Raw genomic sequence first — 25,917 nt, 5'->3', positions numbered from 1 at the left:
GTGATACAGGCCTACCTCAAGAAACAAGAAAAAGCTCAAACAATCTAAACTTGTATCTAAGGGAACTTAAAAAAGAAGATCAAAGCCCAAGGTAAAATGATGTAAAAGGAAGGAAATGGTAAAGATCAGAGCAGAAATAAATGACATAAGAGACAGAAAAAAAAAATCAATGAAACCAAGAGCTAGTTCTTTGAAAAGATAAACCTATGCCAACAAATGGGACAACCTTGAAGAAATGGATAAATTCCTGGAAACATACAATCTTCTGAAACTGAATCAAGAAGAAATAAATCTGAATAGGTTGATTACTAGTAATGAAACTGAATCAGTAATTAAAAAAAAAAAAAACTAACAAAAAAATAAAAGTCCAGGAACAGATGGCTTCATAGGTAAATTCTACCAGACATTTAAAGAAGAGTTAAAACCTATTCTCCTAAATGATTCAAACAATAGAAGAGGAAGGAAAGGTTCCATATGCATTCTGTGAAGCCAGCATTGCCCTGATACCAAAACCAGACAAAGACACCACAAAAAAAAGAAAACTATAGGCCAAGATCCCTGATGAACATAGATGCAAAACTCAACAAAATATTAGCAAGCTGAATCCAACAATACATTAAAAGGATCATTCACCACAATCAAGTGGGATTTATTCTGGGGATACAAGGATGGTTCAGTATTTACAAATCAACCATGTGGTACGCCACATCACCAAAACAAAGGATACAAATCATATGATCATGTCAACAGATGCAGAAAAAGCATCTGATACAATTCAACATCAATTCATGATAAAAACTCTGAACAAGGTAGGTTTAGAGGAAACATACCTCAACACAATAAAGACCTATATGAAAAACCCACAGCTGACATCTTACTGAATGTGAAAAACACAGCTTTCCCTCTAAGATTAGGAATAAAACCAGGATGTCCATTCTCACCACTTGTATTCAACATGCTACTGGAAGTCGTAGCCACAGCAATCAGATAAGAAAAAGGTAAACAAGTCATTTTGGTAAACAAGAAGTTAAACTGTCACTATTGGAAGATGACTGTGATACTATACATAGAAAAAGGCTCCATCAAAAACCTGTTAGAACTAATAAGTGAATTCAGTAAATTTGAAGGAGATAAAATTAATGCTCTGAAATCAGTAGTATGTCTATATACTAATAAGGTAACAGAAAGAGAAATTAAGAAACTACACTTATAACTGTACCAAAAAGAATACAATGCCTAGGAGGTTAACCAAAGAAGTGAAAGACCTGTACTGTGAAAACTATAAAACATTGATGAAAGAAATTGAAGATGACACAAACAAATGGAAAGATATTCCATGCTTCTAGATTTGAAGAATTAACATTGTTAAAATGTATATATATTTAAAAATATTTTTTAATATGTATTTATTTTTGAGAGAATGTGAGTGGAGGAGGGGCAGAGAAACAGGGAGACACAGAATCTGAAGCAGGCTCCAGGCTCTGAGCTGTTTGCACAGAGCCTGACATTCAGCTCGAACTCATGAACCGTGAAATCATAACCTGAGCTGAAGTCAGTCGCTTAACCAACTGAGCCACCCGGGTGCCCCATCATTGTTAAAATGTACATTACACAAAGCAATCTATAGAGTCAATGCAATACCTATCAAAATGCCAACAGCATTTTTCACAAAATTAAAAAATTACTAAAATTTGCATGGAACTGCAAAAAACCCTGAAGAGCGAAAGCAACCTCAATAAAGAACAAAACTGGAGGTATCACAATTCCAGATTTCAAGGTATACTATGCAAAGCTGTAGTAAAGCGGTATGGTAGTGGTATGTAAATAGACACATAGATCAATGGAACAGAAGAAAGAACCCAGAATTAAACCTACAATTATATGGTCAAATAATCTATGACAAAGGAGACAAGAATATACAATGAAAGATAGTCTCTTCAATAAATGGTATTGGGAAAACTGGACAGCTACATGTTAAAGAATGAAACTGGACCACTTTCTGATACCATACACAAAAATCAACTCAAAAGGGACTAAGGACTTAAATGTGAGATCTAAACCCATAAAGTTCCTAGAAAACAGGCAGTGATTTCTCTAGCATTCGCCATAGAGACATTTTTCTAGATATGTCTCCTAAGGCAAGGGAAGCAAAACCCAAAATAAACTATTGGGACTACATCAAAATAAGCTTTTGCAGCACAGTGAAGGAAACCACCACCAAAACAAAAAGGCCAAAAACCTACTCAGTGGGAGAAGATATTTGCAAATGATACATCTGATAAAGTTAATATCCAAATATATAAAGAACTTAGCCAACTCTCTCCCCCCCCCCTCTCTCTCTCTCTCTCTCTCTCTCTCTCTCTCTCTCTCACTCTCTCACACACACACACACACACACACACACACACACACACACACAAATAATCCAAGTAGAAGATGTGCAGAGGACCGTTTTTCCAAAGAAGACCTACAGATAGCCAACAGACACATGAAAAGATGCTCAACATCACTCATCATCAGGGAAATGCAAATCAAAACCACAATGAGACATCACATTGTCAGAGTGGCTAAAATAAAAAAGACAAGAAGTAACAAGTGTTGGTGAGAATGCAGAGAAAAAGAAACCCTTGTTCACTGTTGGTGGGAATGTAAATTGGAACAGCCAGTGTGCGAAACAGTATAATTTCAAAAAATTAAAAATAGAAATACCATGTGATCCATTAATTCAACTACTGGGTATTTACCCAAAGATAACGAAAACAGTAATTTGAAAGGATCTATCCACTTCTTTGTTTATTGCAGACTCATTTACAATAATCAAGATATGGAAGAGTCTACTGATTGATGAATGGGTAAGGAAGATGTGGTACATATGTATATGTATGTACACACACACACAGGCATATCACTCAGCCATAAAAAGAGGATGGGACTGTGTCATTTGTAACAATGTGGATGGACCTAGAGGGTATTATGCTAGCTAAGTGAAGTAAGTCAGACTGAGAAAGATAAATACCATATAATTTCATTCATATGTGGCATCTAAAAAAATGAATAAATAAGAGGCAGAATCAGACCTGTAAATACAAAGGACAAACATATGCTTTGTGGACGGGAGGGGGTGGAGGAATGGGCAAAATGGGTGAAGGGGAGTGGGAGATACAGACTTCTAGTTATGAAATGTCACAGGAATGAAAGGCATAAGGAATATAGTCAATGATATTGTAATGCCGCTGTGAGGTTACAGATGTAGCTACTTTTGTGATGAGCATAGCATAATTGGTAAACTTGTCTAATTACTATGTTGTACACATGAAACTAATGTAATATTGTCAACTATACTCAAAGACACAGACTTCCGGTTACAAATAAGTTCTGGGAATGTAATGTACAACATGGAGACTATAGTTGACAACACTGTGTTATATATTTGAAAGTCGCTATGAGAGTAGCTCTTAAAATTTCTAGTCATAAGAAAAGTTTGTAACTATGTGAGGTGATGGATGTCAACTAGCTTTATTGTGATAATCATTTTTCAATATATACTTAAATTATGTCATACAACTTAATATGATATATGTCAATTACATCTCAAAAACACTGGTGGGGGGAGGAGCAACGGAAGTCGTGACTGACTTCTCATGGGAATTAATGAAGGCCAGAAGATTTGACAGTAGCATTGTTTTAAGTTTATTCATTTTGAGAGGGAGCGAGTGGGGGAGGGGCAGAGAGAGAGGGAGAGAAAGAATCCCAAGTCTGACAGTGCAGATCCCAATGCAGGGTTCACACTCACGAACTGTGAGATCATGACCTGAGCCAAAGCCAAGAGTCAGTTGTTCAACTGACTGAGCCACCCAGGTGCCCCAAGAATAGCATTTTTAAAGTGTGGAAAAGAAAAACTTAACCAGCAAAAACAATTCATCAGAAGTGAAGGCAGATTAAAGACATTTTTAAGCATTAAAACAATTTTTTTTAATGCTTATTTTTGAAAGAAAGAGCATGAGCAAGGGAGGGCAGAGAGAGAGGGAGACACAGAATCCCAAGCAGGCTCCAGGCTCTGAGCTGTCAGCACAGAGCCCAAAGCGGGGCTCGAACCCACAAACCATGAGATCATGACCTAAGTCAGACGCTCAACCGACTGAGCCACCCAGGCGCCCCTAAAGACATTTTTAGATGATCAAAATCAGAGATAAATCATCATCTGCAAACTGTACTATAAGAAATTCCCTTCAAAGGAAATTCTTCAGGTCAAAAGGAAAGGAATATGGTGACAAATGGCTACTCAGGTTGACAGGAAGGAATGAAGAGTTCTAGAAATGGTAAATATGTAATAAATATAAAAGGATACACATATATATACATGTGCATATAATTTATTCTCTTAATTTCTTCAAAAGATATATGACTAAAGCAAAAATTATAACACTTTTATATCTGGAAATTTATAATATGAATTTAAGTATAGCGTGACAAAGATTGGGGGTGGGCGGGTCAATGAAAGCATACTTATTCAAGGTTCCTATATTTTACCTGAAGTAATTCCATATAAACTCCTTGTCTGTTGTGATAAATTAAAAGTGCATATTGTAATCTCTAGAGCAACTACTAAAAAGAGTATAACTAGAAAATAAGTAAATTAAAAACGTGACGAAATCGTTCCATCACCATTTCTCACACATGTGAAATTTTATGACATGGTAAATACCCATATATCGATGTACATCTGTTTCTGGACTCTTGTTCTTTTGATCTTTGCCTATTTCTGAACAAAACCCACCTTGCTTTAAATACTACATATAAATATTTGGCTTTTTGTTCTTTCATATGAATTACAGAATCAGCTTGCCACAAGCCATAAAAAAATCTTATAGGAAATTTGATTCTGATTGCATTTAATATGTGAAGTTAAATCTGGGGAGTGGGTTAGAGGCGCACCTGGGTGGCTCAGTCTGTTCTGCGTCTGACTCTAGTTTTTCGCTCAGGTCATGATCTCATAGTTTGTGAGTTTGAGCCCCACATTGGGCTCTGCTGACAGTGTAGAGCCTGCTTAGGATTCTCTCTGTCCTCTGCCTCTCCCCCGCTCACTCTCTGTCTCTCTCTCAAAAATAAATAAGTAAACTTAAAAAATTATTTAAAAAATCTGGGGAGTGGATTAGAGGGCAGACGTCGAAACGTATTGTCTCTGGAAAACAGAAGCACAGTTGCCTGATGAGTCCATAGACTGAATTTCCTAAGTCAAATTTCCTGCAATCTGGCACTAAATTACACTCAAATGTTTACTGCCTTATGCTAAAGGAAGGGTTTAAAAACCTTTTTAGAATTCTGTGAGATGGGGAAAGCAAAGCTAAAACAGGTGAACTTGTCCTCACCGCAATTTTATGTCAGCTAAAAGTTTGTTGCTTTATTCATTCCCTGCCCCCTCCCCCCACAAAGCTATTTCCAGTTTCCATTTGTAGCTTCCCTAGGTGTTGGAGCCCACATGTGATTATCATTCTCTATGGGGTAATAATGACCTTTGAATGCTCCCTGAAGAAAACAGATCAAATCTACCACACAAAGCATATATGGTTGAACCAGAGTCTGGACCAAATTAGTATCAAAAACATTGGTACGTTAATAAAAGAAAGTGATAATAATGAAAAGAGAGATTTGCCCCTTTACTGTGAGTTAAAGGGATTATCAAGCCAGTGTAATTCTAGGTGAGAAGGGATCTACAGCGGCCATCTTCCTTTGCTCCGCTGGCCTCCATATGTAATCACATTCGAGCCATTCTCTTTGGGAGTTGCCATATGCCAACGCATTGAACCTGCCAACTTCCCTGGTTCCTCTACGTCTTCATGTCCTTAATTCTCACCTTTTAGGCTTATTCTGCGTCTGTCACCATACTCATCCCTTCATTCCTCTTTCCCTCCTTGACACTCATTTATCTGGCAGATAAACTATTTCTCTGCCTACTCAGATACACTCAAGCAGCTGCACATGGCTGGGAACAAACACAGCCATGACGATAGGTCCTCCTGATCACAGATTTCAGAGTGAGCTCTCAGCCCTGGCAAACAATACCATCAGTTTGCTGCCTCAGTGTTCTCTCCCACTTAACCCGGTAGGGAAGAGAACTATTTCAAACTTTATCCTGTCTCTTCACACTTCCGCTGCCCCTGCCCTTTCCCTCATTCTCAGCTCATGCTTCACCTTTTGAAAATTTTTATTTATATTTTTATAAAAACATGGGGTGATTCATGACTTTGTGAGTCATCCTCACATGCAGGGACTATGCTAATTTTCTCTGTCCTTCCAGTTTTAGTGTACGTACTGCTGAAGCGAGTACGTGGCTTTTCTTTTACGTCACTGAGAAAATAGAAAATCAAGAGAGACACTGAATCTGTGAATTTACCTAACTCATCCTTTTCCCCTCTCTGCTAGATCTTGTGTATCAACTTACAAATACACTGTGGTATCTCTGGACCAGGGAGGACCCTCCCTCGAGAATATGACCTCGTTAGTGCATATGCATTTGTTCTGCTATATGACAAAACTCAGTGCTTATGCCCAACTCCTCACCTCCATGCGTCTCCTCGGCCCACTCTGACTTTGGTCCCTTCTCCCTCCACTGAAAAGCCTTTAGTCAGGGTCTCCGAGGAGATTTGTCTTAATGTGCCTAACAGTAAGCGCTCAGTTTTCATTATACTCACCTCAACAGAATTGAGACAGATGATTACTCCCTCCTTGAAACAGTTTCATCATCTGACTTCCAGATCACCACACACTCCTCAACTTCCTCTATTCTCCCTGCTCCTTCTCATTCTCTTTTGCTGGCTATTCTTTCGCCTCTGACCATTAAATATTGGAGGGCTCCCCATCTCTGTCCCTGGCCTTTTCCTCTTCTCTGCGTTCACTCATTCAGCAACTGCATCCAAATCTGGTGCCATAACTACCGATGGTCCACCGAGACCGCCCCCCCGCCCCGCCCCGATTTCTCCGGTCCTGACTGCATCACTGAGCTCCAGACTCTCTACTTGACATCTCTGCACAGGTGACTTAACACATACTTCAAAAGTTAGGTTTTCTTGTCACGTCCCAAACCTGCTCCTTCCTCAGTCGTCCCATTGTTAAATGGCAATATCATCCTTGATCCCTCCCCTTATTATTTATTACTCCTGGCCCTCTCCCGGTCCATTAGAAGGCCTGTATCCTCTTAAGAGTATATTCTAAATCTCTCCACTTTTCTGTATTTCCCCGAATGGTACTTTAGTTAAAGTGGTTTTATCTGAACCCCAGTGGCTTCCCAATTGGCTTCCTGCTTCTACTCCTGCTTCCATTCAGTCCATTCCCCACACAACAGACAAAATGATTTCTTTTAATGGAAATCATATTGATTTCCCTCCCTTTCAGTGTTTTCACATTACATTAATCACACAAGCCAAACTCTTGGCCCTCGTTTTCCAAGTCCCATGTGGTTTGGCCCCGTCTCACTGGTTTGACTACACTCCAGTTTTCCCTCCTTCCTCAGACCTTAACACTAGCTATTTCCTCTACCTGAATGTGATTCCCCAGACCTACATACATGGTCTCTCCCTCTTGTTACTCAGTTCTTAATTCAAGTGTCAGACAAAATGATGGAACAACACAGGGAGGAAAACTATAATCCCAGAATGAAATGTTGGGGAATGACCAATGACTGGGAAGTTGATAGAACTAGGAAAGTCAGTGGGGTGGAGGAGAGCTCATAGCTGGAAAATGAATTGGGGGGTGAAAATGACGCCAACTCCACCTTTGAGCACATTGGGATAGGGAAGGAGAGCCCTCGACCTACAGAGAGGTGGTTATGGGAGAGCTAAGTTTCCGATGAGGCAAGGAAGGGAAAGAAATAGTCTGAGAAAAGGCTGAGGATTTGCCAGCTGGAAAGTTTAGGAGGGAGGGCAGCTGTAAGAACAGGAGAGGAAACAGAAAGCAATATGGAGTTGAGAATATGTGAGAAGACAAATGACCAGAGAGGCATACGTTGTGTGTAGTGGCCGGAGGTGATACAGCTGTGACGCTTGGTGGGACCGAGTGAAGTCAGGGTTCCAGATGGAATTCTGATGTCTAGTTCAGGTACAGTCACAGTGGGTTGGCCTCATGATGCCTGGTGAAGCCCCCCATGTCGGCAGACACTGCAAACTTGGGACTTGAATGAGGGTTTGGAAGGGCAGTTATTGCTTTTGAAACTGAAGAATTTACCAAGTAAATGTTACTTTATATGGGCCTCTACGTGTCCATCTAGCTGGCTGTCCATGGGAACACTCCAAATCATGCCCTTCTTTGGACCTTCAACGTTGAAGTCTTTGGATGGACGGGACGTAATCAGGTTTGTATTTTGGAAAGATGGCATTAGTGGCAGTTTGAGTAACGAGTCTGGGACCAGCACAGAAGCTGGGGATCTACTTCTGAAATAACCCAGGTAATGGGTCCTGTGAGCCTGAACTGGAAGAGAGGGAGTGGGACTAAAGGACTGGGGACAGATCTGAAAGATATTCAGGAGACAGTATGAGTAGGTCAGTATGACCCATGACAAAGATTTTATTTCTGCTTTGAAAAAGACAGTCTCTGGTTTGGGCTTTTAAGTGGCTATTCCTAAGTTATAAGGAAACATAATTCCTAGTACTGTTTTTTTTTTTTTTAAAGGTTTTCATTATGAATAAGTCCTGGGTTTTATGAAATGCTTTTTCAATACATAAAACCATCATATGGTGTCTTACTCAGGCTACTAAAGTATTATATTCATAGAGTTCCTTAGGTTGAATTGTTAAATTTCTGGGCTAAGTTTTACTTGGTTATGATACTTCATTCTTCTAAGGAAGTATTGATTTTTCTTGTAACAAGGGCAAATATTTTATTTTCTTAACAGCTGCTACCATACTTTTTCTTACATAGGATCTTACTCTAGAAAAGTCCTTTGAAAAAGCCTTTTGAGGTGACTCTGATAACAGTGTGGTCAGCAAGGGGCCACAAGATCAGTCAATAAATATGATTGAGCATCTACTGTGGTTCTGGCCCTGTTCTAAGTCTCTAGGGGATTGAGTCATGAGCAAGACAGATGAAACCCCCTGATTCTGTAGAGCTTACATTGCAATTAGAGATAAAGAAATTAAACAGGTAACAAATAACTAAGGTAATCATTAAAGTTCATGAAGAAAGGAAAGGGTGTTGATTCTGATAATATGGCCACAGAAATCCTCTCCAGGGAAGTAACATGAGGGAAAGGCAAAGGAGGAGATGACTCAATTTCTCTGTTTGAGACAATGGGATAAATCCATTTTTGGCATCAGAGAAAGAGAGGGTAGAGGGGAAAGACACAGGAGGGGGAAAGGGTGGGGAGAAAATACTCAGCAAGTTCGTAAAGAATCACGTGAGGTAGTGCAGCCACAGAATTTCTTCCAATTTCCAGTTAATTTTGACAGCCAACTAAGTGTAATATCTCATTGTAATGAATATAGATAAATACCAAAGAAGAGAGTGGCACAATGACAGAGTGAATCTGAGTCTTGAGACTTTTTTGGTATTTTTTTTTTTTAAAGAGCACCTTGGGTTTTTAATGACTTAAAATTGATATAAAAATAAGAGTCTCTTGAAAATCTAATAGAAAATCAATTGAATAAAATAATTATAATACTTTCAATCCTATCTGAATTTGCAGGCAAAGCAATTGTGGAGAATCTGAATCGAGACCAATTTTTTTTTTTTCCACCAGATATTTAAACGTTGGAGTGTATCATTGAAATAATAAGAATAGTAATACTACTACTTAAAGTAAATAGGCTTTATCTTACTATGATTAATCTTGTTTAAAATATTTTGTAGAACGAATTTTAATACTATTCCCCCAAAACTGCTTTATTAATTGAGGGTGAGAAAAGATTCATAGATCAGTATGTCAATTTACATTTTTGATTTTATTTAGTACATATCATAGGATATGATGGTCACAGAGACTAGGTGGTAACTGCCTTGAAGAGTATGGTTAAATGGACTCATGATTGGTGTTAAGATTGCTGTTCTCTAGGTTTCTCTAGTTATGACTTAGAAGTGCCCGGCTGCCTCCATATACAGCACAGTTAATGGGTGGCCATGCCAAGCCTACATCAGTTAGTATGCTGAAACGTGCAAAGAGATGACTGAGGAAGCTGGATCCAGGGTACTGAAGGAGGTTTCGTAACATTGCTCATGTCTCTCCCTCCCTCTGAATGCCATTCCTTCCTTACCTTATATGCTGTGCTTCTCTTCTAAGCGTCGGCGGAATCTCCCCTGACCCCACGTTTGTGCCTCGCACACGTATCGTCTCAATCCAGGACTCACAACTGCACTCATAGTTATTCTCAAACTATGCGTTCCTTTTCATACTTATCTTTGCTTCTCCAGCATCTCAGACTGTTCCTTCCTCGTTAATGTTTGTGGAAGGAAAGAGTGAGTGAATAATGCAGTGAATCCAACTAAATAAACCAGGGTCGGATAAATCACAAGAGTAAGCACATACCTCGGGGATTGTAGAGTAGGTGCTCAGAGTGCAAAAACTAGGGATTTTTTAAGCTGCTTTTGTGTCCTCCAAGGCAGTTCCAAGGATGACGACCACCCCTGCGAATGGCACCAGTGCACAAAGAAACTCCACTGTCTCAAATAGTAGGACTTGTGTGTATTTTAAGCAACAGGTTTGTAGGTGAACTAGATGTGGACTCCAAGGGATCGAGGGATGCCGACTAAACATCTAGGAAGTGGGAGGCATTTGTCTGTATGGATCTCAGAATGAGGTTCTGGTGTCAAGACAATTTGGAAGTCTTTTAAAAGTCTAGGTAATGTCAGCCATGGACTGAATGAGCTTAGTCAGGGAGAGAGAGCAGAAGAGGGCAGCAAGGGCCTAGGTTCTGACACACTTCAACATCTAGAAGAGAAGCCGCTAGCAAAGGTGACAGAGGATTGGCTACAAAGAGGCAAACAGGGAAAATTGTATTGCCAACACCTAGAGGATGGTGGAAAGAGGTATGCACAGTATGAGTGAGAATCAGACAAAATAAAGATGTTTCAAAGAGGGTTCAGATTGGATTGAGAACAATGTAGTCATGGATTCCACGTTACTACACTTTTTTAATTTTTGTTTTTTTAAAGAGAGAGAGTATGCAAGCAGGGTAGAGGGGCAGGAGGAGAAAGAGAGAGAATCCTAAGCAGGTTCCACGCTGAGCATAGAGCCCAACGTGAGACTCAATCCCACAACCCTGAGATCATGACCTGAACCGAAATCAAAGACTTGGACCCTCAACCAACTGAGCCACCCCATGTTACTACACTTTTAACAGGTTAAACTGTAAACGGGTTAAAATAAAATATCTTGCATTTAATGCAAATATTTGTTTCATCATTCACTTATTTCATCATATGCTATGATTCTAAAAGAGTAAAAATTAAGTATTTCAGGAATTATAGTTCCCATCATTAATTTTATACAAGATAAAATCAGGAAAGAAAACACTCATCAAATGCTTACTACATGTGCCTTGTGTTATTTTACATGTTGTTCAATTTCATTAACAACTACGTGACTTACGTTGATGGTTTTTATTTTGCATGTTGGCTCCAGTGGATTGAACTGGTAATGTAATCTTAAAGCTTTGTATTGATAAAAGTTCTGAAGCTACGTCTGGATTCAGCTAGAAGGGGGGCCATGATCAATTTTCAAGGTTGGCCATGGCCAAGGGAGGAGGAGGAAATGACAGATGTATCTCAAACTTATGTTTATTTATTTTCATTTTACAAATGAAACTAAAGCCCAGAATCCCATAAGGAATAGAGAAAATTGTCATACTGATCTCCAAACCTCATAGCTTAGTTTATTCTTTCTTTTATCTGCAAACATTTACAAATAAATGAGGCCTAGAAATATTATTGATATACATTAATTTCACCATTATTAAAATGATAATGTAGATTATATTTATTGACAAAGACAAGGACATTCAAAATACATTGTTAGGTGAAAAAGGATATTAAAAACCATTATGTATAGTGTAGTCCTACATTGAAAAAGTGTGTGCGATGTGCCCACACATATAAACATATATATGTATATATATAATTTTTTGCATGGGGCAATACATGGAAGAATATACTTTAAAATAATAACAGTGTTGGGGCGCCTGAGTGGCTCAGTCGGTTAAGTGTCTGACTTTGGCTCAGGTCATGATCTCACGGTTCATGAGTTCGAGCGAGTTCAAGCTCCACGTCGGGCTCTGGGCTGACAGCTCAGAGCCTGGAGCCCGCTTCAGATTCTGTGTCTCCCTCTATCTGTCCCTCTGCCGCTTGCACTCTGTCTCTTGCATCGTCTCAAAATAAACATCAAAAAAATTTTTTTTAAATAATAACTTCATATTTGATAGTAGAATTTGGTGATCCTATTTTTACTTATTTTTTAACTTTTCTCCATGTTCATGTAGTTTTGGAATAACTTTTAAACATAAAGGAAAACATTTTAAAACAAAAGTGTCATTGACAGTCAATGGTAGCAAGGAGGGGGCAAAAAGAAATACTGTCTTTCACATATATGTAAAAATGACTACTGCTATCCTTTAAATGCTAAAAGGATAGATATTATTGAAAGAAAAGTACAGAAATATAATATTAAAATATAAATAACCTTAATCATCTCAAAAACCCATTAACAATGAAATCTTAAACATTGTGAATGAAACAGTAACTTACAGCGTCTGTAGGTGTCCCCAGCCCATCATAATACATTACTCCTAGCTGGTAAGTTGCTTGATGGTCTTTTTCCTTGATTTCTTCAAACTGTTCTAATGCTTCTTCATACCATCCCTACGAGCTCCCAGGAAATATTGAATTATTTTTATTATTACCTTAAAGTCATCACAAACATTTAATTCCCACCTAAATCTAGCTAGGAGCATCAAATATAGCAAAAGACAGCAACACACTTACGGAATTTGGAAGTAAGGCATCAACAGCAGTCAGCACACCATAAAACCAATTAAATAGGCCTAAATATGACAATAGAGGGAAGTGACTAGGAAAAATCTGGGTGAGACTCTCTTTTGTTTTTATTCTTACATTTGGATATTGCCAAACCTCTCTCAAAATGATAGCCTAACCCTCTGCTCAATCCATGCTGCCATATGACCTGCCACTCCTAGTCTGAGACACTGCAGAGCTGGGGCCAGGGCATCAGAGAAGATGTGCACATCAGAATATCCACCATTATTAAATATCCACTATTATTATAACTCATGGCTGCCAATGTTGCAGTTCTCCAGCTAGGGAGAAGACATGGAAAAACAAATGTGATTCTCTAAAATTTTTTCTCCTATACTTCCTACAGAAACCTACATGTTGGGGCACCTGGGTGGCTCAGTGGATCAAGTGTCCTCTCTTGGTTTCGGCTCAGGTCACGATCTCACAGTTTCGTGGGTATGAGCCCTGCATCGGGCTCTGTGCTGGCAACGTAGAGTCTCCTTGGGATTCTCTCTCTCTCCCCACCTCTCTCTTTCTGCCCCTCCCCCTGCTCATGCTGTCTCTGTCTCTCTCAAAAATAAGTTAAAAAAAAATAATAAAAGAATTCATGTTTTAAGGCTCCTCAGCAGTTACAATCTGATAACAACTATGCTAAGGTGTAAGGCACTAATATGGGGCTAATGTCTTAATCCATCAGGGAAAATGTCCTATACTAAAGAATGAATCATTTGTAATCGTGGAAAGAAAGTCTGCTACTGAACTGGAAAGTTATTACTCAGGAAGAGCAGACCAGAGAAAAACAACTTCTGGAAGACACAAAAACAACTGAATTCCTTTTTCTCATAAACTCGAATTAATCAACAATTTCATAAAATTAATAAAAACATCACCAAAATACTAGCAAATACTAATTTTAAAGAACACATAATGAGTTAGAGACCTAGCTGTTAAGACTCATTGTCCCTTCTGGCTAATGTTTGGCCTAGATGTGAGAGAGCTGGAAAAGTCAGAATACTCTATATGAAGGAAGAGAAGGGAGGAAATAGAAGTTTATTTTGAGAGAGAGCTTGTGCACATTTATAAGTTTATTTTGAGAGGGAGCTTGTGAGCATGAGCACTCACAGGGGGAGGGGCAGAAAGAGAGAATCCCAATCAGGCTCCACTCTGTCAGCACAGAGCCCTATGCAGGGCTTGATCCCCATGAACTGTGAGATCATGACCTGAGCCAAAATCAAGAGTTGCTCACTCAACTGACTAAGCCATCCCAGGTGCCCCTAAAAATTATATTTTTAATTTATAGTGTGAGAATGGATTTCATACCAAAATGACTCCTACAAATGACTTTCATTAGAATGACTTTTGTGAAGGAAGGTCAGCTATCTCCTTAATATATTATACTTAAAGGCACAACCATATAATCTAAGGAATTTAACAGAATTCGCTTTGTATAACAATGTAAGGAACTCTACAGGAAATTTTGCTCTGGGGATCCAACAACAGCATTATATGAAATGAAAACAAACAGGAAATGATACCTCTTCAAAATACAGTTGACCTCGTAGGAAATATGCCATAGCATCCCCCCGTCTTATTCTTTCCTTCAAGAGCTGCAATGCCTTATCCACCAAATTAGCATGGCCGTAACGATCTGATTTTAAAAAGGTGAAGAATTCCATCTTTAGCCTTACGATACGAATTTTCTCTCTTGAACACATGAATTATAAAGAACTCATCTGCCACTTGTTTCTACTAGTTTCCTTCTTAGTTCTCATTTGTGAAACTGGCCTCCTTCATTCAAGGAAGAAGCATGATCATGGTACCTTACACCGTGCCTTGTATAATCCTGAAATATTTATTGGTTGGTTTCCAAATTAACCCTGTTTACTACTAGGCAGGTGCTCTAGCAATGCAGTGTGCGTGCGCAGTTCTTCAGGCAAAGCTACTCTGTGGATGAGTGAAATTCTTAATTTGAGCCTTCATTGGAACTACTCTAACCAAATGAGCTAGAAACCATCCCCAAATTAATATTAAGTGTACAGAAACCAGTGGTAGCTTTAAATGCCATTTCAAAGTAAAGTGTGGCATTGCCACTTCTTTAATAGAAGTGACATCTGGCTTCTCTTTTCCAGAAGGCTGTCCTAAAGTCCTGAGAGTAAAACCAGGTTTGGGATCTGATTAGGAGACTTGTCCACTCACGATTTGCTACCACATAAGCAGTAATTCCTCAGATTCTTACAGGAAAGCTAAAAAGGACCATAAAGTTAACTGCTTCCTTGACAGCAAGTAAGACTCCTATTTCTTGTCTTTTTTGCTCTGGTGTACTGAATTGCCTTTTAGTGAGAATATTATAAGAATCTGTACCAGTCTTTTCCTTCCTCCACTGGAAGAATTTTGAGTTCTTAGCACCATACTGGGAGAGAGCGGTATAAAAGGGGTTCTTGGGCAACTTTTCACTGGTCAACTTCATCCTGTTTTGACAATGTGTATTCTGCAAAAAAAGAATGAAAGACGGGATGGTAGAAATATCTTCCTCCAGAAAAATGCAAAAATGCTCCATTCTCGCTTGGCACTCGTTATAAAAAACAACCTCCCTGCACTTGCCTAGCGATAGGGGACCAAACGACCAGCTGGGAATGTATTCTTTCTGAGGAACCCAGGGCTGTCCATAGCTATGAGAGGCACAGTCATCCTGGATGCCTGTGTCCACAGCGTGGGGCTAACGATGAGTGCTGTTTGCAAGTCCTGTCTGGCTCTGAGTTCACGTGCTGCGGTGTGGGTCAGGTCACTACCACACCTGCCACCAGTAGGAATTGGTGACACCTCCCATAGATACAGTTCTCGTGCGCTGGTACTTTGCCTTCTAACTGCAGCTCATGACACTCATCTCGAATTAAAGCATGTGTCCTTTTTACCTGGGAATACACTTTATTTTAGCTGTGTTGTTCAGTTTTATCTTCCCGTCTGTACTGGACTGCCATGTTTTAAGATGGATCACAGTTGGATGGGAAATCGCAGCCTTCATTAAAGTGTAGAGGCCACATCATTTGGGATGAAGGAGTCCAGGATGGCCTAGGCTGAGGGTAGTGAGACAGCAAACTCTGTTGTTGCTATGCTTTTTTGTTTACTCCTTGGCATTCTGTTACAGCTGACTTTTCACCAATCAGGAACAAGCTTCCAGGAAAGGTTCCCGATTGGTGGTGAAGAGAAGAATTCAGGAGACCTTTAGTGTGATTGGAAAGCTACATTTATACTATTATGTGAAACTATTTTGGAAAATAAATTGCTTCATTTATGAGAATGAAGTATGGAAAAGGGGCATAATTCAGCATAGTAGGAAGAAAAAAATCACAGCAGTATCTTTGTTATTTTGGAAGAGGCATTGAATCATTTGAAAAGTCAACTTCCTCATCTGGGGTTTGGACTATAAGCAATTTCAACTAGAGGAGTTCCAAATGCCTGTTGCTAGATATATAACATTTTTTGATTATCTGATTCCAAAAATCTCATGTTGACATTAGTGAATATGAAAGTTTCCAATGAGCTTTGGGGTGAAACAATAATAGGTAGAGTAATTAGAAGAAAGCCAATCCAAATAGGATGATGTAGATAGCATTATCAATTTACAGAAAAACTGGTTATAGAAGTTTTTATTTTACTGAAGTCATTAAACCTGTGTGCTACTGTATCCAAAAAGGCTAAGAAAAAACTTGGCATGTTCAGGAAGGCCACTGGACGGAAATGAAGCAAATCAGAAAACAATACCTTACCTCCTTTGAACTCATAATGCTCTCTGTGGCTACAATACTGCACAAGGTTTTTGTTGTTGTAGCTTGAAAGAAGAGTCAGAGAGGGTCTAGAAAACATAAGCAAAGACTGAACTCTTACTTAAATGCCAGCTATTGTTCTTTGTTCTGAGTGCGTTACAGGCACCAACTCCTACAAAACTTTATGACATAGGAGCTATTATGAGGCCCATTTAACACAAGAGGACACTGAGGAGGGTAAGTAACTTGCCAAAGGTCACAGGGCTAGGAGGTGGGACAATTGGGACACCCCAGGACCTCTGTGCCTCATCATTACTCTATACTGTTCTCCAAAAACTGGGACTAACATGATTTCTTTAAATGGCAGGACTCCTGTAAGAGGATACCCCCCAAATTTAGTACTTTTTAGTTTTAGAAAATGTGATATGAGAAGATTTTCAAAAGGAAAGTATGAGTTTATTTCTGTCAAATCTTGGGATTAGATATAAAATCATTTGAAACTTGACAACTGTTTGCATGACATGCTGTGAATTTAGAAAATTCTCTAATTAATTGGTGATCTGAAAGAAGTCCACAGTTTTAAAGGGAAGGGCTGGTGTAGCGGATGCTGACGGTGCCCTTCCCAGATCCTCTTTACTGGCACCCCCCCGTCTCTAGCAGCTGTGAGTGTTAATTGAAAATAATTCCCAGCTGTTCCTTCTTTCTTTGTCCCCCTGCCAAACATGAGTCCCCTCACTCCTGGACACTTTGCTCCTTCTTTCTTGGAGACAGACCACAGGCCTGAGCATTTGGAAGGCCAGCTTCTATTGAGACACAGTCTGCCATGAGTCTTGAGCATTCTGGCACATCCTTGCTGGGTATGTCAAGAGCACGACTGTAAAAGCCATGACTGCTTTTTACATGGGCCATTTCTCAGGGTTGTTTGCAGAGAGTAACCTTGAGAGCTAAGGCGGTATCTCCCCACAGACAAAAAACAGGCTTACTTTTATAAAAAGTACTGAATCCCTCCTCTCTCCTCCCTCCTCCAATGCTTAGTTCTCCTCTCTTACAAGGCAGCCTACTGAATTACAGGCATCCATCTTGGGTCCTTTGTATCACCTCTGTGGGATTAGGGGTCATGGGGAACCCACCTCAGCATCGTGCTCACACTCTGGCTCTTGCTTTTGCCAGGAGCGATAAAGTCATTTATCTCTGACCCGGGAGTCTTGTGTGTTCTGCCAACATCCATGAAACAGGCTAGCTTGTTAGTTGTAAGTAGGGTATAAACCTCAGGCCCTGCACAGTTCTTGGTACCCCTTCGCCCCAAGGTGAGATGAACTCAGAAGTGTGATATGTTCTCTCTGAGATCAGAATGAAGCTAGTTGCCATCCGAGCCCACATTCCTACTTAGCGTTTCCTCCTTGCCAGATTGTAGTGCTTTCACTTCCTCCTCCTGAGAGCACCCCTCAGCCTATCACTTGAATAAAAATCCCCAGCTCAGACTATGCTTCTAGGGAACCTGACCTCATACAACAGAGGAGTATGGAGGAAGAGGCATTTTATTCCTTTCTAAAATTGTCATAATAAAGGATAACTTCCCTTCCAATGAAACGTTAGACACACTATACTGTGCCTAGTATGTATGGTGTAGTATGTGAATTTTTGGATAATATATCATTGGTAAGAGAACTAAAATTAGCCTAATGATGAATAACTAATTATTCTGGATGCTGGGTGACAGGAAGGAAAGAAAGATTTGAGAGCAGGGTAGGTCTACAGAGACTGGAGAGGTAAGTTCCAGCTACTTCTGTAACAGCAGAGTCATGCCAAATAGAACTGCAGGACAGAGCTGTCTCCTGAGGACTAGATGAAGTGAAATGACTATTTCTTTAAGATCCAGGCAGGTTGGGGCTCCTCTGTGGTTATGCCTTAGCAGGGATTCGAATCAGAATGGAAATAAAAAGAAATGATAAACTTGAAAAATCAGGGAAAAGAGACAAGTGTTTAGAACAGACTAGATTGCAGTAACTAAAAAGAGGTACTACAAGTGAGAAATCATTAAGTAAGGCTTAATTATGATGCCAAAAGACTTCTATTTAATTTTTTAAAAAATTAAAAAAGAAAAACTGAAAAGCTGGATATAAAAGAACTGGTGGATAGATGTGTAAAGAATGAAAAACAGTACAATTAACATCCATTGGCTGCCATTTAATGTTTAAAAGGTATACTACCTGTAAGGCTCCTGTATGTTCCTCCTCTTTAGACTCCTCCTTTTTCCCCACTTCCCCCCCCCCCATTCAAACCCCCCCCCCCCCCCATTCTCCCCATAAGCTCTTTTTCCGTGTTTCTTGGCCATTTGTATTTCTCTTCTGTTAAGTATCTGCCTTTGTGTTGTTTGTCTTAATGATTTGTAGTTCTTCATACCTCAGGCGTGTCTCTTATAAATAGGATACATTTAGATTTGTTGATTCTTTTTTATACCCAGGCTGATACTCTTTGATTATTACTGGTACGTTTAGTTCTTTTACAATTATTTTAATCACTATTGAATTGGAATTATTTTGTACTTTTCAGTTCATCTGCCTTATTCATGCTTCATTTTCTCTTTTGTTGCCTTCTGTTGGATTTATTGAATTGACTAGGTATTTATTTTGCTTTGGAAATGTTGAACTTCCTGAGCCTTGGGTTGGGGTCTTTCAATACTTCTAAAAAATTCTCAGATATAATGCATTTGTGTTAGTTTCAGTTTCCTAGAGCTGCCGTAACAAATTACCACAAACTTTGTGGCTTAAAACAGCAAACATTAATTCTTTCATAGTTCTGAAGGCTGGAAGTCCAAAATCGATGTGCTCTCAGGGCCATTGTCTCTCTGGTTCTAGGGAAGAAACCATCCCAGATTTCCTTCCTAGCTGCTGGTGGTTGCTGGCAATCTAACTGCTCCAACAAGGTCCAAACAGTCCATTTGGATTTTGGCAAAATCACATTCCATCCTTGGAGAATCTTGGGTTCTGTTGCACCAGGTAGCCCTTAAGAAAGTACCTTTTGCTTCTGTGTTGATCATACACCCAACCCAGTATACACATCTGGGTTGGCTTGATACTTCATTCATGTAAAAATTTGTATCTTTGCAACTCCTAAATAGCAATTCTCATCAAAGTATCCCTTCCTCTTTAAAATTTTTTTTAGGTAAAGATGCAAACCTTTGGGAATGTGATAAAATTGTCTAAAAATGGCTTGTAAATTATTTATGGACTAGCAAAAGGTAATTTAAATGTAAAACTGCTGTGAAAATGAATTTAAGTATATTAAATAGTGTCTTTTATGGGTTATTCTTGTGTTCCTGTGTAGAAAAGAGTTCACCTAGCTGGCATGAGGCTGCCATCTTTGTTTGTTTGTTTGTTTATTCTAATTTTTTTTAGTGTCTATTTATTTTGAGAGAGAAAGATCATACGGGCAAGAGCAGGAGAAGGGCAGAGAGAGAGAGAGAGAGAGAGAGAGAGAGAATATCCCAAGCAGGCTCCACACTATCAGTTCAGAGCCTGATGTGGGGCTCAAACTCACAAACCACAAGATCATGACCTGAACTGAAATTGGGAGTTGGATGCTTAACTGACTGAGCTACCTGGCACCCCGAGGCTGCCTTCTTTAGAAAGGCATCCTGACAAGGTTGGTCCTGTTGGCATTTGGGAATTTGACACTCGAGTTGTCCCCCAGCTGACAAGACCAGTTTGCACTGTTTCTGTTGCTTATATAAACAACATGATGATGTATGGTGAATAGGTTTTCCTTCTGGAATTCTGTAATTTTAGTATTTGGAGAGGATGCCTACATGACCAGCCTGCAATAAAAACATTGGGTCCTGAGTCTCTAAATGGGCTTATTGAGGCAGAAACATTGCACACACCATCCTGCATTATTCACTGCTGGAGAAAGGAACACATTGGTATGTTTCTTCTTGGAAGTGGGTGATCCATAGGCCTGTGCATGGATTTCTCCAGACTCCATCTGTTTTTTTTTTCTTTGATGATCCAATGTATATTCTTTTCACTGTAATAAACTTGCGCCGTGAGTACAACCATGTGCTAAGTCTTAGACTATGTATCTTAGATACACAGCATCTTAGACTATGTTGTAAAAATGTGAGCCTACACATTTCATGGAACTCTTGGTCAAGTTTTAAAAATCTGTTATTTTTTGGGGCGCCTGGGTGGCTCAGTCGGTTGGGCGTCCGACTTCGGCTCAGGTCATGATCTCGCGGTCCGTGAGTTTGAGCCCCGCGTCGGGCTCTGTGCTGACAGCTCAGAGCCTGGAGCCTGTTTCAGATTCTGTGTCTCCCTCTCTCTCTGACCCTCCCCCATTCATGCTCTGTCTCTCTCTGTGTCAAAAATAAATTAAAAAAACGTTAAAAAAAATTTTTTTTAAATCTGTTATTTTTTGTTCTTAATTTAATTATTTTTGCTGATGTTTCTAATGAGTTTTGAAACTTAATGGTTGGCTTAATCCAGTACTAAAATAATGAATAACTATCTTTAACTAAAGAACTTCAGGTCCAACACTGAAGTTCTTGTCATAATACATAAATAGTTACTGGTGCCCATAAATAAGTGTTCTGGGCAAAAATGCAAAGTACTGTGTTTATTGTTATTGTTCCTTTCATTACTGTTGTCTCATACTCATTTAAAAAAAATGGTAGCGTTCATATATTAACTGGAAGCATAATCTGTACATATATGATGGAAACTTAGAAAAGAACATTATAATTATTACTGAAATCTCAAAAGACAATATTGAATCGGGTGGTAGTCTTCTGTTTTTTCTTTATTTTTTTCCTCCTTCTAGTTAGGTCTATTTGCTTATTTAAAATAAAAACCCAGTTAGAGCTTTTTCCATGCCCTTCCTTTTGGGTGTGGCAAATTTACATCATGCCCTGAAATGAGAGAAAAAAAAAAAAAGTGTGGGAAAAGATAGGATGTCTTTCATTACCAGAGAAGCACTGAGTGGGAGAGCCTGGTAGCTTTTTCATTTTTCTGCAATTTACCATGCATTCTGTGAGTATATAAGCTACTCTTGGAAAGACTGATTTTTAAAAAAATTTTGGTAATTATGTGGGATTCGAATGCCTCATCTGTCCTGTTCCTGCTGTGTGAAACCCTTTTTTGGCCAGTTAGAGCTACAAGGGCCTTTCCTGAGGGGATTCACTCAACTTCCAGAGGCAAATGAATATAAATATTATTTAGTGACTGTATATTTATTTTCTGGATTTATAGAAGCTTATCCATATGAAGAGTTGATGCTATTATGGATACAGATAACACTCTGGAATGATTTATTTCCAGGGGTCAGGTAATAAAATATCTGAATAAATTTTTAGTGTATAAAAATGGCTTGTCACTCTCAAAGTGTGGTCACGGTTGAGACAAGAAACAGTTACAAGGTGAAATGACAAAAATCTGTAACAACCGAAATTTAAATTGACCTGCTGTCCTAATGACTATAAGGGTCACATCAAACAAGAAAATTGGATTAATCTTTTATAAAATAATCCTGAGCAGACCCACAAGGTTTCTTGTCCCCACCCTATGACTTAGACAATGTATAGGCAACAAATAATACCATCATCTCACACCTATTTCTCAACTCTATTGGGTAAGAGATCAGATTTCATGAAATCCTAAATATCAATATTGATCTAGGTAATTTCTGTGCTTAATGGCATTTACACAAGGAACTCTCAGAGTGTACTGGTAACTTAGTTTTAAAAAAAGACTAAGCATGAGATTTATATTATCATTTTTACCTGTATAAGACAACTGGATAATAAAAAATGATTTATTAGATGATTTGGGGAATGGTGTCAAAAGTTTGAAATTCAGTTGTTTTATTTAAAAAAATGCATATTATTGGAAGTGGGTAGAAAACAGAATATTAGATATATGCTTTGAGTGTATATTCGCTTAGAATTTATTTCAACATCAACTGCTACACTTGTTCTAATTTTTTAATTTACTTGTTCTAATTATTTAATTAGTAAAATGAACATTTTATCTATATTTTTCTCCTCTTAGGAAAAAAGATTAACTTGGATAGGATGTTAACAAATTGTGACAAATCTGAGTTACTGTAAAAAATGAATTTCAACTTTCTACACTAGATAAATGATATGTCAAATACATCAAGTAGCCATGGAGCTATGGCCTCCAGAAAGAAATACAATGCGTTCTGTTCAGCTACTCTCTTTATATTCCTTAAATGAAAGAAATAGGTTGTGCAATAAATGCTTGTATTGCATGCATTCATTGTGGTTGGTCAGTTAAACAAGAATCAATGTAAAATCAATAGAGTATACAAGCATACCACATACATTTTAACTTAAAACATTTTATATTACTTTCCAATCTTTTCATGTAGGATCAGGAGCTTTTTCTTTAAATAGAAGTTGAATGTGAGAGTTTATACAGTTACCTTTCTTTCATAAACCAGATGCATGTGAATTCCATTTGATGTTTCTTTCAAATGGAGCAGGAGTTTAAAAATGCCCATGATGGGGCGCCTGGATGGCGCAGTCGGTTAAGCGTCCGACTTCAGCCAGGTCACGATCTCGCGGTCCGTGAGTTCGAGCCCCGCGTCGGCTCTGGGCTGACGGCTCGGAGCCTGGAGCCTGTTTCCGATTCTGTGTCTCCCTCTCTCTCTGCCCCTCCCCCGTTCATGCTCTGTCTCTCTCTGTCCCAAAAATAAAAAAAAAAAAAAAAAAAAAAAAAAAAAAAAAAAAAAAAAAAAAAAACGTTGAAGAAATAAAAATGCCCATGAAACGGCCTGAGCATAGAGCCATTTCTCCTCAGCTTTTACAGCTGATTTATCCTCACCTACTTTGAAAGCATTTTTCTTGAGATTTGATGATTTCGAAAGCATTTAGTTTCCTTACAAATTATAGCTCTCACCTCTCATTTCACCAGTTATATAATATTTAATTATACATTATAATAATCCTTACAGGTGTGGAAAAAATTCAAAGTGATATGAGCCCAAGTAACTGAACATTTAAGACAACAGCCTGGTAAAACTCCTAGTGGTCAATGGGCAGTGTGCTTTGCAGAGGAACTGAAGGAAATAGGTAGTGATTGGTTGTGAAAATTTTGTGAGATTTTTTTTCTTTGTTTGACTAAAACTAGCTTCATAAGCTTTTAGATATCTTCTGTCATTACTGTATTTGGAAAGAGGGTTACTTAAAAGTGAAACTAACTATTTGAATGAAAACTTCAATAGCTGTGGTCTACAGAAAGATGGTTTAAGTGGCCTCAAGTCTTCCTTTTTAAAATGAACTTCATATTTTTAGAATAACTTGAGATTTACAGAAAGTTGCAAAGGTAGTACGGAGAACTGTCCTGCTCAATTTTCCCTATCATTTTTGTTTTTGGCCAAATAATCTCAAAAATTTTTTTATTTGAATATAGCTGATGTTACATTAGTTTCAGGTGTACAACTTAGTGATTCAACCTTGCTATACATTTCACTGAATGAAAGAGTTGTTTTTCTATGGATTTTAATATCTATGGATATTCTCTAAGGACTTTCTTTTGCCTTAAAGAAGCCGATCTCAGTAACTTCAAATCTACCAACGATAACCAAAATTCTTTAAAATTTAGATATAAGAATGTGGCCTCTGGGGTCAAATGGCCTGAGTGAGTTCAGCTCTACCCCCTAATAATATGACCTTAGGTAAGGTATTGAACCTCTCCAAGCCTCCATTTCATTTCCTATAAAATGGAGAAGATAATAATACCTATCTGTATGAATCTTGGGGCACAGCAAGTCTCAATGTCAGTTTGTTTTAATAAATTGGAATAGACGTTAGTGGTCATTTAATATTTCTTTTCCATCACTGCTGTATGTGTATCATATACTGCAAGGAGACTGAATTGCACATAGTTCTAGTAGCACTGGAAGATATTTTACACTCCTGAGAAATACTCTTTCCTTCATGGACTACCTAACAAACTCCTACTCACCTTTCAAGACTCAGTCCACATATCTTGCATTCATTCGGTCACTTCGTCATCATCCAACATTTTTTATAAACACTCACTCTAAATGGCATCCTCCTTCTGGAGACACATCTACCAGCGAAGTAAACATAAATAACATTAACACTGCTTGAAAGAGTGCCTGTTGAATATGCATCTCAGATCATCTTCCTCTTCAGAAAACTCATCCCACCTGCTACACGTTCAGAAATAACTCCAGCTGCTTGCTCATAAGATAGTATTTCTTCCCCAAATGTATTTCTTCTGTATGTTTTTGTGCTCCGCCAGCTTTGTTCAGTTTTTAGAAAGCTTTTAAGCTCGTTATTAACAGTAAGCCAGATACTTAGCTGAGACATCGTTTTTCTGAACCATATTGTGAGCAATGGACAAGTAGGAAGTGATTAAAGGGAGAAAAGCTTTAACAATTACTCACAAAATTCCCTTTCCTCGTGAAACTTACATACATAACAAAAAGTTAACAATAATTACCAGACTTAACACGTGCTGAATAGAATCTTGTTTTAAATAAAATGGATGTAATATGGAGGCACATGCATCACACAGATATCCCATTGCATATGTTAACTGCAATATAATGTTTAGAACTCTAAGAACTCCGACAATACCTTACATCATTTAAGAATTCGTGAAAATGAACATCTGTGCAAACCTGAAGCTTAATTAAATGCTTTAAAAAAAAAAGTGCTCACCTAATTGATAAACATGAATGGAAAAGGGAAATTGGCAGTAAGTTCATGTGTTCTCACATATCTCTAACATTCGTCAAATATAAAAATATTTTGAATAATTTCAATATAAAAAATACAGAACACAAGCACTGTTCTAGGTGTTTGAACATAAGTATATATGCACACTTATGTTCAGGTACGCATATGAACAAGAACGTGTAAAACTACCCTTGGGTCAGTGCCTAAGTATAATAAATTTACGACTGCAAAATTATTTTACGGCTCTAATTATGAAATAAAAAGGACTGTAACCAAAATTAGAACTACAAGGCCGCTCAAAGACTTGTCCTCTAAAAGCGTAATAATAAACACAAACTCTTTATCAGCCCTACTCTCAAAGGAATCAGTAGGAAGGAAATCACTGAGCTTGAATTTTAAGCTAGATTAATCTTGGGGCCGGGGGGGGGGGGG

General features: G+C 38.5%; 1 protein-coding gene and 1 non-coding gene across 8 annotated transcripts in view; both read right to left on the bottom strand.

Moving 5' to 3' along the window:
• Positions 1–25,780, bottom strand: part of LRP2BP (LRP2 binding protein) — a 38,829-nt gene extending 13,049 nt beyond the window's left edge. Inside the window, exons 1-6 of one of the 7 annotated variants that reach the window (XM_049632585.1) lie at positions 24,951–25,776; positions 24,743–24,850; positions 16,761–16,846; positions 15,355–15,481; positions 14,529–14,641; positions 12,727–12,840 (exon numbers count right to left, since the gene is read on the bottom strand). In XM_049632585.1, the coding sequence (XP_049488542.1) occupies positions 12,727–12,840; positions 14,529–14,641; positions 15,355–15,481; positions 16,761–16,775 (369 nt within the window). In that variant the 5' untranslated portion in view covers positions 16,776–16,846; positions 24,743–24,850; positions 24,951–25,776. Of the gene's footprint in view, positions 1–12,726; positions 12,848–14,528; positions 14,642–15,354; positions 15,482–15,905; positions 16,163–16,760; positions 16,847–24,742 lie in introns of those variants that run through there. The other 6 variants (XM_049632587.1, XM_049632586.1, XM_049632590.1 and 3 more) reach the window with 6 other exon arrangements.
• On the bottom strand, positions 6,222–6,328 carry LOC125924116 (U6 spliceosomal RNA). The gene has a single exon (XR_007458297.1). It is a non-coding gene; the product is annotated as a U6 spliceosomal RNA (small nuclear RNA).
• Positions 25,781–25,917: the final 137 nt, after the last annotated feature.

This window comes from Panthera uncia, chromosome B1 (assembly GCF_023721935.1).
Source record: "Panthera uncia isolate 11264 chromosome B1, Puncia_PCG_1.0, whole genome shotgun sequence".
Taxonomy (NCBI): domain Eukaryota; kingdom Metazoa; phylum Chordata; class Mammalia; order Carnivora; family Felidae; genus Panthera; species Panthera uncia.
This window is presented reverse-complemented; position numbering and strand designations above follow the sequence as displayed.